At 41.8% G+C, this 19,478-nt stretch overlaps 1 protein-coding gene across 17 annotated transcripts in view; it reads left to right on the forward strand.

Moving 5' to 3' along the window:
- The window catches only part of SLC4A7 (solute carrier family 4 member 7), a 120,534-nt gene that overhangs the window by 60,570 nt on the left and 40,486 nt on the right, over positions 1–19,478 (forward strand). For 8 of the 17 annotated variants that reach the window (XM_083188687.1, XM_083188688.1, XM_083188690.1 and 5 more), the window contains exons 3-7: positions 5,110–5,256; positions 8,916–9,054; positions 12,183–12,343; positions 14,853–15,041; positions 18,477–18,797. In XM_083188687.1, the coding sequence (XP_083044813.1) occupies positions 5,110–5,256; positions 8,916–9,054; positions 12,183–12,343; positions 14,853–15,041; positions 18,477–18,797 (957 nt within the window). The remainder of the gene's footprint in view (positions 1–5,109; positions 5,257–8,915; positions 9,055–12,182; positions 12,344–14,852; positions 15,042–18,476; positions 18,798–19,478) is intronic. The other 9 variants (XM_083188695.1, XM_083188698.1, XM_083188699.1 and 6 more) reach the window with 2 other exon arrangements.

Raw genomic sequence — 19,478 nt, forward strand, 5'->3', positions numbered from 1 at the left:
CTAATTTTACCCCCCAAAAAACGGGAAAAGTGAGTGACTCGAGTATAAGCCTAGGGGGGAGGAAGGGAGAGCAAGGGTTTGAAATGGCAGGCTATATGGCCAAACAAAATAAGGGACAACATAAAATCTCTGCTTTCCCACTTCATAGAAAATAAGCCCGACAGTCCGATCTGTATCTGAGAAATACGTTTTGTTTAGATGTACATTAGTGACAGCCCAGACATACAGCAAAATGATCTAGTCCCCAGGTGCAGCTGCCCACGTTCCTGCCTTTCCTATTAGTAACTGCATGCAAACACAGCCATATGCATTATTTACACAGCGGGTGCTGCCAGACCTGCCCAGCAGCAGGTGACAGCTGCCCACACTCACCGGGTACCGGCTACCCACCTGCGCCTCCGACCATCCCCGGCAGCAGCTCCCTCCCGGCCTATCCTCAGCAACAGCAGTGGTTAGGTAGGGGAGCTGCTAGCAGGGACAGCAACAGATGGGGCTGCATCATTACTTACTGTAACCCTCCGTGTCGCAGTGCCACCTGAGTGTGCAGCGGGGTACACAAGGAGTCTTCCAGGCTGCTTTTTCCGCTGCTCAACTTCCAGCTGTGGCAGCTCCGGTGTTCCCACAATGTGACCCTCACTCGAGTATAAGCTGAGGGGGGATTTTTCTGTACAAAAATGTGCTGAAAAACTCTGCTTATACTCAAGTATATATGGTACATGTCTGACTCGTTTGTAGAACTTTTCTCAGCGAATTTATTTCTTTGACACTTGACTTTGGGTATTTGTATTTTTTAATGTTTTTTTTTTTTTTTTGTGGGCATGGATACGATGCAAAGAATTACCATATCAGAAACACCAAGACTCCTTGAATTTTAACTTGCAGTAATATTCCATTTAAGAGTCATGGGACCTAATTCAGAGCTCAATGCACTAATGGGGCAGCAGGCAGATTCCTGATTATATACTATATCAGGGCTCGACAAATTTCTTTAAAATCTAGGAGCCAGTATGAAAATGTAGGAGCCAAATAAAATAGGGACAGTGTGCGCCAAAGTGCACCGCATCCCCTCGCTTTGCTCGCCATGCTTCAGGCACACTATTTTATTCTCCCACCAAGCCCTAGTGGATGGTAGGGCATGAAATACCACCCCATGTCGACCTTTTGACTGTCAACCTAGTGGTGTTATCCAATGCTTGTCGACCTAGTTGGTGTAAACCTAATGGCCGTATGCCTGACAGACATAGTTGCCTGATAGCGGTTTAAGCTGCGCATACACCAGAACAACTTTCATCCAACCATTTAACTTTTCTGTCCAACTAAAACAGTGCTTCTTATGGGGCTTACACACGTGGTGATTTCAGTCCATTTTCTAAGCGATCTAACTAGATTGCTTAGAAAATGCCCCTACATCGCTCAATGTGTAGGGGCCATAGCGATGCACGGCCTCACGCGTAGCTATCACTGGGCGATTAAGATCCTGCATGCCGGATAGATCTAGTCAGATCACCAGTCAGGAATTTAGTACTTTTCAAATGGAAGTGGTGTTAAAGAGGTCCCTAAGTAAATTATTGTTTAAATAACAAATGGCTGGCTACCACAAAATGAGGGAGAAATATGGTATGTGGTGCCCCATATTGGGGGTAACCAGCACTGGACATTGCTAGCCTGGTTTGCTTTATCCTTAGAGGGTTTCCTAAAGTGTTGGAGTCCCACCACCACCAGGATTCCAGGTGGCCCCAGGCCAGTTGGCAGCAGGCCTGGCTTTCCTATGGCACTAAAGCCTGCAATCATCATGTCTAATTCTTATAACTAGTTCGGATGATGGTTTTATTGCCATTTTTCAGCTCGTGGGAACACATAAAAAAAAGTATGCATTTTTGTTTTAAATACAAATGAATAAAAGAAAGTGATTTTAGTGTAATTTAGGCCACTGTTATTTAATTATTATTATTTTTTTGGTTTAAATACTTTTAGTTTTTGGTGCTTACAAAAATGAAAAAGTTGATTTGGGGGTGCATTGAGGAAATTTTAACCCCAATTAGCCCAATTTAGCTAAATGGGGGATGGTGTTTAAATGTGTAAAACACACAGAAAAAGTCGAGCAGTGTTTTCATATTATTTATGTTGATATTTACACCTGAGCACATGGCCCCCCAATTAGTGTGCCTGCGTTGTCACATGGTTGGTTTTTCTTGCCTTGCTTCGGGCCAGGTTCCTCGCTCTGCTACACCTGTGCTAAGCACGCTTTTTACTGTTCCTAATCGAAAAATTTAAAATTTTGACAATGTTGACTATACGTTGTCAACCTGTTGATCTAGACCTTTTCTGTCAGCCATCTGGATACCCCTGCTCAGGAGGATGAGCAATACAAATACGATTTTGGTGTAGAATGGAAGTTTCCAGTTGGATTGCACGTGGCATTCTCGCACAAACCAATTTATACCTAATTAACTTTTACATAAATTGGTTGGCCCCATTGTAGCCAACTGTTTAGTAATTATTACAGTGGTGCTGAGCACATAGGTAAAGCTTAATAATCCTCCCCATCCCCCCCCCCCTCATTCCCTACTCTGTCAGGCATGTCCAAACTATGGCCCTCCAGCTGTCATAAAACTAGTCCCATGCCTTGCCACAGTTTTGCTATTAGGGAATACTAAAACTATGGCAAGGCATGATGGGTCTTGTAGTTTCACAACAGCTGGGGGGCCATAGGCCTGCTCTATGTGCATTTCCAGCCTCATCTTCCTCCAGCCACATTCCCCTCTGTTTCTCCATACCCTCCCATCCTTGTTTTACTCCCTGTCCATCTCCTGGCTTTATCCTCCTCTCTGTTCATCTCCCTGCCCCAGCCCCCCCTCTCCTCCCCTAAAACAAGGGCTCAATATAGACTTTTTGAGATGGCCCCTTTCTTGAAAGAATTATGTAATTCCATGTAATTACCCCCCCCCCCCCCCCTCCTCCTCTTCTGTCCATCTCTACACTCATATTGATTTTTGTCTCTCTGGCTCCAGACCTCTCCTGTCTGTGTCTTTCCAACTCCAGCAGCCCAACCACCACCTCCTCCTGTGTCTATTTGACTACAGAGGCCCCCACCTAATTATTCTGACACCAGTACTTCCACTATGTGTCCCAGTGACTTAGGGCCTTATTCTAGTTCACTCTTTCTGACAAAATCCTTCTTAGATGGACAAAACCATGTGCACTGCAGGTGGGGCAGATGTAACTTGTGCAGAGAGAGTTAGATTTGGGTGGGGTTTTACTTCAAAGTGAGATCTATATGCAGTGTAAAAATAAAGCAGCAAGTATTTACCCTGCACAGAAACAAAATAACTCCCCCAAATCGAATTCTCTCTGCACATTTTACATCTGCCCCCCTGCAGTGCACATGGTTTTGTCCATCTAAGAAGGATTTTGTCAGAGAACTAGAATAAGGCCCTTAGTGAGAATCTATAATTGTGAGAACTTCTATCTACTGTCACAGAACCAAAACATATCACTAGTGCACCGATAAGCTGCTTTTAGGATTCATTGCATTTCCTGCATCTGTAAATAGTACAGGAGTTCTAATTGGTAGATAATGAAACCTGATTATTTTCTCCAAGCTGAAGTTCTCACATGCCACATACATTTGCACTTCCTAGCAATTTTTTTTTCTTTTAATGATGTGATTACTAATATATCAGAATCAACTTTATTGGCCAGGAATACTTTAGTATACTAGGAATTTGTTTCCGGTTACAATGCAACTGCCAAGAGACAAACACAACAGGTGGAGGTATACAGTACAGTGGTTTGCGGGCACACTAGAATTGTTCATTAGGGGGACCACTTGGGGGAAGAAGCATTTTAGTCTTCTATTTGACTTAACAGTTATGGCCCTGAAGCGCTTGGTAGATGGAAGTATTTTGAGCAAGACATGGCCAGGATGCAGATCGTCCTCCTACGATTTTTCTGCCACGTTTCTTGACTCTGGTCAGTTACAGGTCATGAACAGATGGGAGGTCAGTACCGATAATCTTATCGTCCGTCTTCACCACCCTTTGTAGCCTGCATCTGGTTCTTGGGTTTCTGCAATAATCCTATAAAGAAATCTATCCTTTATAAAGTGTGGGAAACCTAATACTAGAAGGACTATACATGCTCTATTGATTTGTAGCAATGTAATAGCAGGTGTCACTAAATATATAGCCAGTCGATCTAGACAAAACATTAACTAGTCTGTGCCCCAGTAGAATCCATTGCTTGGTCTGGAGATTAGTATTCAGATCTGTTCAATTTACTCACATTTGCAAGGGGCCAAATTGCGCACATCCTGGAGCAGCCGCATCTGCCAAATGTCCCACTTGCTTGGTGAAATTACTTGAATAAAAATGGTAGTTATAACTATCGTCTATTCTACATGTTTTGTTTTTTATCCTAGCCCATTAAATTGTTTTTTCAGATCCCTACTTACATTAGTAACACTGATTAAATCTACTAATTGAATCTCCACATGTTTAGAGAACATTACTTTCCAGGTTGTTTTAGTAGTTTACTGTGTAGCTCTGAGATAGGGTATCACAACTTGATTTATCTTTGAATTATGGAGGTCATTCTGGTTGACTAAACGTCCCCCCCCCTGCTGGACGGCGAATGTCCCTGCAGGCATGCAAATGGATGTTATGCATAAACATCTATCTATTTGATGTGCCCTGCTACGTGAACAGGGTGGGCAGCTGACATCTTGGGATGTCAGCTGCCCACCCCCGGCAACCCCGTTACTGGAACGCACGTGAAACGCTGGGTGGTCACATGGGCGTGACCCGCTGCCCCACGCCCCCGTCCGCACTGCGCTGTGCGAGCCGGCCCCTATACAAGTCGCCGTGTCTGTTTGCAAACAGAGCCTATACATGCGCATAAATGTTATGTGCATGTACAGACACAAAACATTGCTCCCCCCGTGCAAGCACACGGGGAGCAAATAAACCAGAATGACCTCCTGTGTGTGTGTTCCTTTGCTTTAAAGGAGTTAATCCTCTACAATACTTTCTAAAGTTGTGTTTTGTCCAAAAATATCCTGCTTAACATATGTTCTTGCCTAAAATTCTTTCCGTGACTTTTCTGCTACAGGTCACAGAGCCGTTTATATTGGTGTACACGTCCCACTTGGCAGACAGAGCCGCAGACGCCACAGACATCGGGGCCACAGACATCACAGGAGAAGAAGAGAAAAAGAAAACGATGATAAAGATGATGGCCGAGAATCTCCAAACTATGGTATATTATTAATTTTAATGTGCCTTTTACATTAGTACATTCTTCACTGTCCATGTTAACCCATGGCTGTCCCCCTTCATTTCTTATATAAGAATGCAAAATAAAGGTCCAAAGCTGCCTGTTTAACCTGTCCTAGGCCTTTAGAATGTAAGCTCTCACAAGCAGGGCCCTCATCCTCCATGTGCTTTTCGTTCTCTTACTTACACCATGTCCAATGTAACCAGATGCTGCAAATTGGAATACTTATTTCAGTGTCTGCTGATGCAGTTATGTTTATGTACCCTGTACTTGTCATTTATTGCCTTCCACTTTTTAAGTCGCTTGTTTCCTGCTTTTCTTTTTCATTTCTGCACTCTTAGGATCCCTTGTAGCGCCATATAAATACATTTATGATCATACACTATCATGCTGTCATACTTCATGACATTGTATTTAAACAACTGTGCCAAGCATCACTTCAAAGGTTGACATTTCTTCCTCCACCTTTTTAAATGGGCAGAAGCGTGGCAATAGCCTATTGGAATCTATAGCTAATATATCATATTAGTTCCTCTGAAAAGCCAAGCTATTTTTAGTACTTTTGCTGCCTCTGAATATGGTGTTCCAGTGCAACTATTTGCAGGCTGCAATGTGACACTTACCCTTTGACATGGGAACTATTATGTCTGTTGGAGACTAGTTCACTTGATATTGAGCAGTAAATTTACTGCATGTCAGCTCTGAGAGACAGCTCAGTTTGATGTACAAGTCTGTATGGGCACGTCATGCTTTTCTGTGGCCAAAGTGTGTTGTTCATTGTTCTTTGACAATATTAGGGTAGGCCCTGATTTGTGACTTAAGTGCTGCTTGAATTTTTCAGAGCCTACCCCATCCTGCCACTTTGTATAGAAGTTTCGGTACTTGTTTCCTAGCAGGGCGCCCAGATGTCTTACGTATGCAAACGTAGTGAAATCTCATCTCATCTCATTTGTTTTTACCATGCGATGTGTGCGATGCGATATTTGATTGTACAAGCACCCATGCCATGAGATGTGATGAGTGCTTACAATGAGATGTGATGTGTGCTTACAATTGTAAGCACCTACGCCATTGTTTAGCGTCAACCCCAGTATCCACGCCACCCCAAAGCTTGGCGAGCACAGCGGAACGCGTCCTCCGACCTTTTCATACCCCCCACTATCTACGTCTGTGTGGAGTTGATTTTAGATAGTGTGGCGAGCCACCAAGCCCGAAGCGTGGCGAGCGGATGCGGAATACATGTAAAGTTATCTGCGTCCCCTCGCAGGGCTCGCCACGCTTCGGGCTCGGTGGCTTGCTGCGCTCGACACACTATCTAAGATCAACTCCACGCTGACGTGGATAGTGGGGGTATGAAAAGGTCAGAGGACACGTTCTGCCACCCCTCGCCACGCTTCGGGGTTGACTCAAAACAATGGAGCAGGTGCTTACAATTGTAAGCACCCATCACATCGCATCACATCTCATTGTAAGCACTCATCACATTTCATGGCATGTACAATCAAATATTGCATCGCAATTGTTATTAATGTGACTTAAGGCCCACAACCACTGGGCGACTTTGCAGGTGAAAGCAGCTCAAAAGTAAAAACTGAGCTGCTTTCTGCTCAAAGTCGCCCAGTGTGTACAGGGCAGCGATGAGCGCTGATGCGCGTTCCTGTATCATCGGTGGCCCGACCGCTCATCTGCTGGTATTGCCAGCAACACCGGGGTGGATGGCTATCCATGCGTGAAAAAAGAAGGGTGAGCGGCACTGGAGTATTGAGTAAATATATTTAATAAAAAACGCATCAATATATAAGAAAAGAAGGAATAACATTCACAAACCTTGGACATTGGAGCGATAGAGCAAACTCTTTTGCTGGATTAGGCGTTGGACACGGAGTTCAGTTAATGGTGCAATAATGCTCCTTTGTTGGTAGGGGAGCATGGCGTGTAAATGTTGCCAGTACTGGTAAAACATATGATATACCCAACTTGGGATGAGATAATTACCCTGTTTGGGTGGCTCAAGTCTATCTGGATTTGTCTGTGAAGTTAAGCAAATCTTGCTCGCAGACTGCAGGTCTCACAGCCTCTAGATTCTGAAGCTGCTCCAGAACTGTGACAAGGTAGTCCAGCGCGTTTCGATGTACAATGCAAACACCTTCCTCAGGAGCAGGTTAATAAATGAATCTTCCCAGGGGCTGTAATTTATGCTCTCCTCAGTCATAGGGCAGTATTCAATGAGAAAAATTCTCCGTGTTTTATGGCGAGTATGTGCTTTTCTCGCGTTGGATGGAGACTTTTGCTCTCAAAAAGCGAGCAACCCTATTCAACGTGCACTTCTCGCCGTCTTTCTAAGTGATTTTCGCCGTGTCTCTCCGTGTAGCAATTCTCCATCTTTTCATGGTGAAGTGGAATATGAACTTTTACAATAAAAGGTTTTTTGTTTTAATTTTGGTGTAAAAAAAATCAGGAATTTTAATCTGTGAAAGGGCATGCTATTTTTATTCATGTGTTTATAGCACATGAATATATATTTAATTTAAAAAAATATATATATATATATTTTTTTACACAGAGCAGCCAGCAGGGGGCCGGAAGCCGAGCCGCTCATTAGATATTCATATATTCACTGCACCCGATCATTACATATGCACGATCGGGTGCAGTGAATACCCGGCCCCCTGTTGGCTCTCCCGGGGGGGGGCAGCCTGTGCTGCCTGGCTCCCGGGGAGCCCACCTCCCCCCCCACATATGTTCTGGGGCAGGCAGGGCGACTTCCATCTCCCTGCCTGCCACCGTCCTCAGGCTCCCTGCGTCACCTCATACGCTGGATTGGCTGAGACTCGCCACGAGGGGCGGCGAGTCTCAGTCACATTGAATACTATCTAAAGTGCCGTGGCGGAGAATCTCCAAACATGGAGAATCTCCGCAAAAACACGGCGAGTGCATGGCGAGCGAAAAAAAACCCGCTCGCCATGCACAGAGACTATTTTCATTGAATACTGCCCATAGAGTTACACAGGAACTGATGTCCTATCCCATTAATTTGAATTGAAAAGCAATCAAGATATTAAAAAAACAAATGTATAAATATTGTGTGCATAGGAGACGGTCTTTATTCATAAATCTATTAACAGAACAACTTACAATGATTTATAGGGATAGAGTAAAGTCAGACATTCTAAAAGTCCAAGGTCACGTGACCTGCAAGTGACCATGACTGCTTTTATATCTCCTACTTGTAGCTTCAAATCTGCTGCGTGTGCACATAAAATATATGTAAGAGGTCCCATCCTATATGCACTTCACATATGTGTGTTTTCTTGAATGGGAAACCTGTAATCACTGTTTGTTTCTATTTATGGATTCTATACAGTATAATTTGATCTTACTTTTGAGAATGTGTTGTCAAGTGTATGCATGAACACATTATGGGGCCCTTTCATCAGGCATTTGTTGGGCAATTCCTAGTTTTGCCAGTGCCTGAATCCCTCATGTTGAAAATCCTTGATTCAATGATTGACCCATAGATTTATTATATTTTTGTAGATTCCCCAATGTGTCCCTGATGAACTGGCATCGGCAGAACAGGGAATCTGTCAATAGATGTATGGGCCCCATTACTATAAGTCTGTTGCTTTTATTTTATGCAGATACCCCATCACAACGTGTGCAGTTTATTCTGGGCACTGAGGATGATGATGAGGAACACATCCCTCACGACCTCTTCACAGAAATGGATGAGCTTTGTTTTCGAGATGGGTCAGAATGCGAGTGGAAGGAGACCGCAAGGTGAGTGGCCTATTGCAGGCTGTCTGGGTTCCTGGCCAGAGTTACTTTCACAGTTTCTGTATTGCCTATAGCTGACTAAGTTGCGGAATAAATCTTAAGCTAATGCTACAAGAAAGTCAGATAAAGTCTATTTTCTTTCTAATATTGATAATAATGTTGTTTCGCCAAGGTCGGATTGCGAACTGTAGGCTAAGTTTGACGTTGCATCTTCTGTGAAATAATCACACACTGTTCCAGTACTTCGAGCAAGAACAGGCACCAGATGTCGCCTCCCTAAACTATCCCAGCCCAGTCCTCCAATTCACTCCCAGCATAATGTCTGCTAATGATCAAGAGTAGAAAGTAAAAGGGAAATTATATCAGATCAATGTGATAATGTGAAATGAAGTGGTTTGTGAATAAAAGGATAGATTTGTATATTTAATAGCGTTCTTCTTTAAAGTGACTTGTCCTGGAGAGTGGTTAATGGTGGGTGACGAAGCAGCACACTAGTAACATGAACTGTGCAATTGGAACCATATCAAATACTTGGCTTCATCCCTGTACATATCACATTAACAAGCCAAACAAATTAAGCTGTTCGAAGCATATGTGTATGTGGGAGCAGATAGCACTAAACGATTTGCCCTTATAGAGCTCAAATTTTGTTCTTGCCATAAAAGATGCTCAATATTATCACAATTCCTTACATAGTTCAGACTGATATCTAAATTGCAGTGTAAGAATAAAGCAGCCAGTATTTGTCTTGCACAGAAATCTTAACACTAGCCACCCAACCCCGCATAAACACACTGCACATGTTACATTTGTCCCACCTGCAGTGCAGCATGGTTTTTGTCCATCTTTGGAAATTGCAGCCTTGCCAACAGGTCCGAATCGGGCCAAATGTGATGTTCTGCACAGGTGGGCATCTCAGAGTGGCTGTAGTCTAAAAAAGACCCATGACCATGAATGGGAGTATGTATAACAAGTGACCACATTTACAAACACTATAGAATCAAATGCATGAATATAAAATGCGATTTCACCATTCATCTGAGCAGCTGATCACCTGCATTGTGTTTAACGCTTTACACCGATTGAACAGAAAAGTTTTATTAAAGATGGTATGTTGCACATAGCAACCAATCTGATTTATATATCTATTATCTTCTAGAACAGTGGTTCCCAACCCTGGTCCTGTAGTAGCCCCAACAGTTCCCGTTTTCCAGGTCACCTGTGGATTATTAATGTGACAGTTGGTGATACACCACACATTGGCTGAGTGGCTTGAAAAACCTGAACTGTTACAGGTACTTGAGGACCAAGGTTGGGAACCACTGTTCTAGAAGGTGCTAATTAAATAAGAAGTAGATTCTGATTGGTTGCTATGGGCAACATCCCATCTTGGTATATTTAAGCGCGCCCCCCCCCCCCCCCTACACCTAATGGTGTCGACCAACTTGCTGTAGACCAAATGATCCCAACCTATTTGCATAATTCATTGGCCTGTACATTTCAGGAAACATTAACAGCATTGCCATCTCTTAAGGTGCCCATACACGGTACAATTATTGTATACAATATCACATCTCATCGCATCTTGGTGATGAGATGAGATGCAATGAGATGAGATCTAGTACAAAAAGAATGTGCTGCACATACTTTTTGTACTAGATCTAATCTCATCGCAAAACTGAGATGCGATGAGATGCAATATTGTGTATACAGTAATTGTAAAGTGTATGGGCACCTTTACGTGGGAATGTGACTCCTCGTGTCATTCAGCCCTGCCTGCTACATGCAAGCACATATGTAAATACTGAATACATGAACTGGAGCACACAAAGTGCACGTGTCGCTAACATAAACCTTCCTTTTGTCTGCCGGTGTAAAATGCAGGAGGGGGTGATATTGTAAAGTAATGCAGTAATACGAAATGTACAGCAACCACTGTAATCCAAGATGAACTTTAGATGTGTGTCCAGTGCACGTCAGGCTAGAGCACACCCTTCCTGTGGCATAGTTTGCCTCTACTTTTATATTTCCATCATGGTGGATCTGCTGTGTGAATATTACACACTAAGAGGCTGCAGTTGCGGGAAGAGTATATGGTCACTAGGTGGGCAAGAGGAAGTCAGATATGTCTGACGGTCGACATATCTGAAGGTCGACACATGCATTAGGTCAACATGGGCTAGGCTGACAGTTAAAAGGTCGACATGAGGTTTTTCACTTTTGTTTTTTAGCCAACATGTGCCGACGGGCAGTATTTCAGGTTCTACCATCCACCAAGGCGTTATAGGAGAATAAAATAGTGTGCCAAGCATAGCGAGGCACCCTGCCCGAAGCATGGCGCGCAGATGCGGTACACTTTGTTTTAGTGTCCATGTCGACATTCACGATAAAGTGAAAACCTCCTGTTGACCTTTTAACTGTCGACCTAATGCATTTTGACCTTATGACCCATACCCGTGGGCATAAAATAGTAAATGTGGCATAACATTCAGCTGATGCGAGAATCTACATCTGGAAGCAGAAAGCCACGTCGGCCATTGATTTCATGCAAAGATCCATCACAAGCAGACTTCCCTACCTCATACACATGACTCGCACAGTGCTATAGATACACACTCCATCATACAGGGTGGTTCTCCCAATGTTACCTCCATGGAAAAGGCACAATTTCATGGAATGAGAGAACCAGACAAACTCAATGCAAAAATCTGTACATGTTCTGTATGTAAACACTTATGCCACAGGTCTTCAACCTGTGGCCCTCCAGATGTTGTGGAACTACATGTCCCAGCATGCCCTGACCGTTTTGGCATGCTCTTATAGGAAAAAATGTGGCAATGCATGTTGGAACATGTAGTTTCACAACATCTGGAGGGCCACAGGTTGAAGACCCATGACTTATGCCTTGCACCCAACCACAGAGATCCATCTGACTACGAATACATCATTGTGTTACAGCAACTGTCAGAATAGAAGATGCTTCAGCCTGGCTTGCACTGGACCTTCTAAAGTTCCGTCTTTGATTTTGTTGTTGTGCCGTTTGCCATTCAGCATATGGTTTAATCATCCCTTTCTGGATCTCTTTCTGTTAGCAATAAGTTTGTTTTTCTAATTCTTTTTATTTTGTATAGGTGGCTTAAATTTGAAGAGGACGTTGAAGATGGTGGAGACAGGTGGAGCAAGCCATATGTGGCCACCCTCTCACTACATAGCCTCTTTGAACTGAGGAGCTGCATACTTAACGGCACAGTAATGTTGGACATGAGAGCTAGCACTATAGAGGAAATCTCAGGTAATGTACTGTCAGTCTGTTACTGTGTAGTTTCCTCATGCCTCTTATAAAAACTGCAGAATGACAACCAGGCTGACATATGCGGCTGGTTATAGGATTGTCTGTCCATATTTCTATCAAGCCAGTGGGCGTTTTATTACAAGAATCAATAATTCCGATGACTGCATTATGCAGCTGCACTGTCCAAACAGGAGCAAGAGAGATTCCTATAACAGGACCAAAATCTACGATTTCCACCCTTTATTTCTTCTTTTCCTTTTTTCATGAATCATTGTATTTTAATATTTTTTTTTCTTTATAGCCTTTGATTTTAGTTTTTTTATTTATTTTAATAGCAATTTGTATAATTATAGAGGGATAATTATTTTTTAATGTAAGGCCACAATTCTGTGGTGTAAAATAATTTTAGGGTTTTTAAAGGTCATGATTGTAATTTAGCTACATTCTTAGTTCATATAAAATGTAGTGACACTTATACTAAATTATGACTCTCAAACGTGGCATCCATTACAATTACTGCTGCTCCTTACTGGTAACAACTATATTGTATAACGATGGACGTACAGTAATTATTCGGGCTTGCAGGTCACTTCCTTCTCTGTGCAGGCTCTTCCCATACAGACCTCCCGCCATGCTGCCAGCTCTATCTAGAAATGTGCTGTCCTCATCATTAACGTTCACAACGGTTCTTTCTTTAGATTGGGTTTAATGCTGAGTCAAATGCAGTGTTATGTTCTTTATTTACATATTAGTGTTTTGTGATGCCTTAGAAATGAATCGTACTAATTATAATCTCTTGAGAATATTTCCTGAGGTTAACAGGCATGGCATGTGATGTGATGACTAGCACTGCCTGTGCATGTTCATTAAGGGCGTGTTGTATGCTTGCTGTATTACTCAGCCTTCACCATCGCACCTGTCTATCTGGTAACTTAAAACAAGCAACTTTTACACTGCGGAGATTTGTAGCCCATTCTGATCTGTCAGTATCCATCAAAACATGCAGATTGTGTTTTGGCTTAAAACTGCGAACCTATAGATCCGCTGTCAGGTTTGTGTATTTTTTTTCGCATAATTCGGGGAAGATGTACTAAGCCTTGCAGAATAATAAAGTGTAGAGAGGTAAAATACCAGCCAATGAGCTCTTGTATACGAAGGGCCTAGTTTTTAGACCTGATCGATCTCAGGACAAATTTTTGTTCTCAAAATGGGCAAAACCAAGTGCACTGCAGGTGGGGCTGATGTAACGTGCAGAGAGCGTTCTATTTGGGCGAGTTATGTTGTTTCTGTGCAGGGTAAATACTGGCTGCTTTATTTTTACACTGCAATTTGGGTTTCGGGTTGAACACACCCCACCCAAATGTAACTCTCTTATGGTTTTGCCCATTTTGAGAACAAATTTGTCCTGTGCTCATGTCTTAACTAGTCCCTTAGTAATCAGACTCCAATGTACCAGTGAATAAGCTCCTAACTGGCATGTTACAGGCTGTTTAAAAAATGGAAATTGGGTTGGGTGCTGTCTGGTTGGTAGGAAATTTGCCACTATGCAAGACTTAGTACATCTGCCCACAAACTTTCATTTTTTAAGTAACTGAAGGCGCCAATGAGGAAAAATATATAAAAGTTGCTTTTATGGTTTCCATTTGTAGTTAAAGTTGTTATATTGCTATTTGATTTATGAAATAATGTTTGTCAACCAGTATCCTCTTCATGGGGTTCCCCACATGTTACAATTACAAGGTGTAGTATGGTCCCATATTCGTGTTTGGATAGTCCTATGAATACACTATATTATGCAACTTCATGGGCCTTTTATTTGCATGTGCATGCCCTCTTTCAGTTGTTACCAAATATATTTGTATCTGTTTTCTGCTTTTTAGCAATGTATTTAAGGAAGAGCAGGGGTTGATTTCTATACAATAGTCCTTTAATGTAACACAAGGCGACTGTCTACTCTACATTTTGAACATGTTTTTAGATAGCAGTCTTCATCCTATCCCAGGGCAGTCAATAGATAATTTGTGTGGAAGAGCTTTATCATACAGAGGTGCATTTGATACCCCAATCCTCCTGCATCAGTGTGGCGGGAGCCTCTCATCACTACTCTCATTTTACTTTTATTAGCCTTGGTTGTTTCCATCCCTGGCATCATTAGATGCCAATGTCACATGTACCTCTACCATTAAGGATAAGTCATGATGTCGGTTCACTTATATCATGTTAACCGTTTGGTAATTTGATAGATTATGTTGTGAAGATGAAAATGATCCAATTGGCTAATAAAGGTATGCCCACAGGTGAGCAGGTATTGAAGATAAAACAATGTTTTGGTAATAAGTGCAGGAGGGAATGCCGGATCTAATAAATGGGAAGAATTCTTGCAGATAACCCTTGAGTTTTGAAGGTCTGTCTTTGCCTGGCCTGTGTCAGCACTAGTTGCGAAGACGTTTATTTAGGCTAGATGTCTGTAAATAAAGCACAAATAACATTGGAAACCCATTCTCCACAGATATGGTCTTGGACAACATGACTGCATCGGGCCAGCTGGATGATTCAATGAGGGATATAGTCAGAGAAGCTCTTTTAAAAAGGCATCACCACCAGAACGAGAAGAAACTGAGCAACCGTATCCCACTAGTGCGGTCCTTCGCTGACATAGGCAAGAAACATTCTGATCCTCACTTGCTTGAACGAAACGGTGAGATAAGTTGTCACAAGCAGCTTATTCTAACCTATTTCGCTATTACGGGAAAATGGCTTCTTTTTCCTCTCTGTACATTAAAGCAGCAGCAGCCCGCCTTTTTTGTTTTGCTAAACTTTGTTTGTAAATGATGATTATGCTGAACTGCTTCCATAATTAACACATCTTCATCTGCTACAATCCTTTCATCTGCCAAGTGAACAAATTTTCAGCCAAAATCATTTTTCAGAGGGATTGATTCAATGGTGTGTATGCGTTGTCTTACATTGCATATTATTATTTATTCATCTGCCATAGCAAGAAAAATGGAGCTTACTCTTTGATTCTGCTTTCATTTGCTTTTATAATTTGGCTGCTGCTTTAATTTTTTCTTTGTTTGTTTCTTTTCATGTTTTAGTCAACTTTTTTGAAAGTGTTTCAATTACTGCTAATTAACGAGTTTCTAACCAAATATCATTTTGGTAATGCTGTTGGGCAGCATTTAATTCAACTCTTTGGTCAGCTTTATGGTAAATGGAACATATCTGACCTTGTCCGTGGTTTTGAGTGACTGTGAAAGAAGTGTGATAGAAGCAACATAAAAATACATGCCCAAACACCACTTGCCCGGGAAACCTAATGTAGAAGCAAATGTGTGTGAGTGTATAGGTCACATGAGCACCAGCAGGCATATGGGAACATGAGATAGATATAGATTTATCAATATCATATGAGTTGTGCTGCACTTTACAGTGGTCTCTGCCTTAGTGTATCTTATTGTCTCTTTTCCCTGTCACATACATACATACATACATACATACATACATACATACATACATACTCTGGTGTCTTTTTTTTTTGTCAGCAGCTGTTAGGCTTGCAGTATGTTTTTGGAGTGTTAGAGGAAACTGGAGCACTCAGAGGAATCCAACGTAAACACAGAGTACTTTCTGCAGGCACATCGTGGGGCAGGACTTGGCATGCAAGGCAGCCATGTCCTGTGCAGAATGCATAGAACTCATATAGCATGTATGCAATTGGCTCTGTGTATGTGTGTATTTCAGGAACCGTTTCAGCTGACGTGGCCTAAAAATATATCTAGTTTATTATACCCCTTTCACACTGATAAATATTGAGACATGAACGCACAACAACCTGGCTACGTAAAGATTGTCCCGGGTCCAACGTTCCAGGATTTCAAACCGGTCTTGACCAGAGTTGGACCCGGGACACACGCATGTACATGGGCAGTGTGAACGGGTTACCTGCATCGACGTACCAAGCTTGTAACCCAGCTTGCAAGAGCTTTCTAGTGTAAAATGTTGGGGGTATTTGAGGACAGAGTTTGGGAAACACTGGTGTAACAAAGCGTATTGTTGGCTTGTGCTGACATGCCTGCACAGCACAACCCCCTCCAGTCCTTGACATGCTTGCACAGCCCAACACCCCCCCCCCCCCCATCCATTTCCTTACAAGCCTCCACACCCGAAACCCTGCATTCCCTGGCAGGCCTGTTAACCTCAAACCACCCATTCTCAGACATGCCAGCACACCCCAAACAGATGCCCTCTGCAGGTGAATGCCCTGTGTATCCCCAGTATAGCAAAAGGTGTCAGCGGGTACTCCTAATAAACACTTAAAAGAGAAAAACAAGACTACCATTATAATAGTAATATGGGTATTCAAGAAGGTTTCCATGAACTGCATTACTTGGCTATACACATTCCATAATCACTGTAAAATTCTTGTCTACTAAGCCTACTTGCTTATGCTTCTATTGCTTTATTTTTTAGTTGGTTTGCCAAACTCATTCATACATTTACATGCAGATCCTTTGCAGTTGCCATATTAAACTATTATAAAAAGAAAGGATGCATTGTCTATATTGACAAAAAAAATCTTTTATGTTCATGCAATAGACTGTAAATGACAGAAAATATATTCACATTCATTGCTAATTGCTTTTATTCAGGGCTCATTGAATATATAACCCTATGGTAGAAGTAAGGCTCTCATTTAATATTAGATTGTTCTCCTTTACTGCTGGTAATGTCCTGACCTAGGGAACAATGTCAGTTCAGTGACTGCACAGACATGGATTTGGGATAATTGATTATTAACCTTGAGCATTAATGAGCTTTACAAATGCACTGTGATGCTTTTAATTTAGCTTTGTAACTCCATTTGTTTATAGAGATCCCAGCAGTAGTAAAAAATATCATATATACAAATGTAATAGAATGACTGCAAAATTACTTCTTTCTTTCTTTCTGCTCTTTCTTTCTTTCTTTCTTTCTGCTCTTTCTTTCTTTCTGCTCTTTCTTTCTTTCTTTCTGCTTTCTTTCTGCTCGCTCTTTCTTTCTGCTTTCTTTCTGCTCGCTCTTTCTTTCTGCTCGTTCTTTCTTTCTTTCTGCTCGTTCTTTCTTTCTTTCTGCTCTTTCTTTCTGCTCTTTCTTTCTGCTCGTTCTTTCTTTCTTTCTGCTCTTTCTTTCTTTCTGCTCTTTCTTTCTTTCTTTCTTTCTTTCTGCTCTTTCTTTCTTTCTGCTCTTTCTTTCTGCTCTTTCTTTCTCGATTAGATGTGTAATATAAGCTAGTATTTCTGGTGCTCACTACATATAGAAGCTTGCCCTGTTGTTCTCTGCTTCATACCAGTTCGAACAAGAGACTAGGCACCCATATATTCAATATTCAACAGCACTCTGGCGCAAAGTATGACCTAACAAACCTGTCTAATGTCAATGTTTTAATGTTAATGCAACATTTTTATCAGGACATGATGGATATTTTGAAATATAGTTAAACTGAAGACCTGCTTGCCGCCAAATAGTGTGTGTATGAATAAAATAAAATGCACCCATAAGACAGACTAGCTTCATACACCCCCAAAGGAATGCACAATGGGTTTTGAAGATGTTTCTGAGACCACGCAAATCCCATGCTCCTCAATCGCAACTCCCACTCTGTGTGCACGCATATTCAGTATGTGCGACTCAAAAATCAGGCCCTCTTGTCTTGCCTGAGTGGTTTTCATTTTTTTAACTTTATAATTCTATAGGTCTAATGGCTAGCAAAAGGTGGAGTAATCTAGAATTAATGAAATCCAATGGGTAACACTTTGCTTTTAAAAGGAAAGGTTACATTGTGTAAAATGTAATCACCTATTACAGAATGTGTGTATATGTATATTATAATATTTAAATGTGTATATATTTAAAGGTCTATTTAAGGTGATGGTGGTCTAGCAACTGTTGGACACTGTTTTCATAGAAGTTGAGCTTGAACTTTAATTGGTTTTAATTGTTCATTGCAGACACAGCTACGTATGCATGTCTGTCTTAAGTGTTTGTGTGGCGTGTTTGGTCATAAATGTTGCATTATGTAAAAATAAGGGTTTGACTTGTGACACGGAACAAAAAACTGTTTTCTTTTTATTCTTTTTCTTGTTTACCTCAGGGGAAGGCCTTTCTGCCTCCCGTAATTCATTGCGAGCTGAATCTCGCCTCTCCCTTCTCCTCAATTACCTTCTTCCTCCCTCGAGAGTTGGAACCCCAGCTGGCTCCAGACGTACCACCCCTGTACCATCCCCCCAAAACACGCCACCCTCCAGCCCTAAACTCAGTTGGCCGCAGTCTTCAAATTATCGGCAGAGTGAGCAGTGGGTGCCAGAGATGCACTCATTTACTGGTGATGTTATCCCCACTGTAATCATTCATCCACCTGAAGAAGATGCTGACACTGAGGAAATCACCGACTTAAGGAAGGAAGACCATGGTGGTATTGATCCAGGCAGCTATTGCTCATCTCCCTGTGTGATGCACCTTGCAGCTGAATCACTCACACTGGAATGCTTTTGAGCACATTGATTGTTTAAGCATAAGTAATTGGCATCATTTATTTACTACAGCTTACAAAATTGCTTCAGTGTGCATGCATAGTTCCATCTTCAGTGCAATCCTTAAACAAAACCTTCCTTTTTAAAGCATTTTGGAGCCACTTCCATAGATCAATCCTCATTATTTCATTGCATATCAGTTGTACATAGCTGTTTGGCATACACCAGCAGTTAGCCTATATTAGTCTCCCTGCTAACTGATGTCACTGAAGGCATAGAGTATTCATTGCCTCATATGTTGACATCACTAGTTAATATATGGACTTTAAAGGAACAAATGATACCCAAAAATAAAACAATCTGCTAATGCATCTGTAATTTACTTGTAAATGTCTCGAATGAGAACTAGGCAATTATGACCACAATTATGCTGTACGGCTAAGAAAACTTGATTCTAAGTTTCTGTTGGAGTTTGTTTTTTACATGCTTTAAAGTTATGGAAAAATTCCTTAATACGAGTAACAAAATAGTTTAATATTATAATTTCATAAATTCACTGGTCTGTTTTAATCCGTCTTCTGGCAGGCTGCAAGTCCCATAATCCTTTTCCACAGCAGTACTGC

The sequence above is a fragment of the Crinia signifera genome, chromosome 5 (genome assembly GCF_055691185.1).
Source record: "Crinia signifera chromosome 5, ASM5569118v1, whole genome shotgun sequence".
Taxonomy (NCBI): domain Eukaryota; kingdom Metazoa; phylum Chordata; class Amphibia; order Anura; family Myobatrachidae; genus Crinia; species Crinia signifera.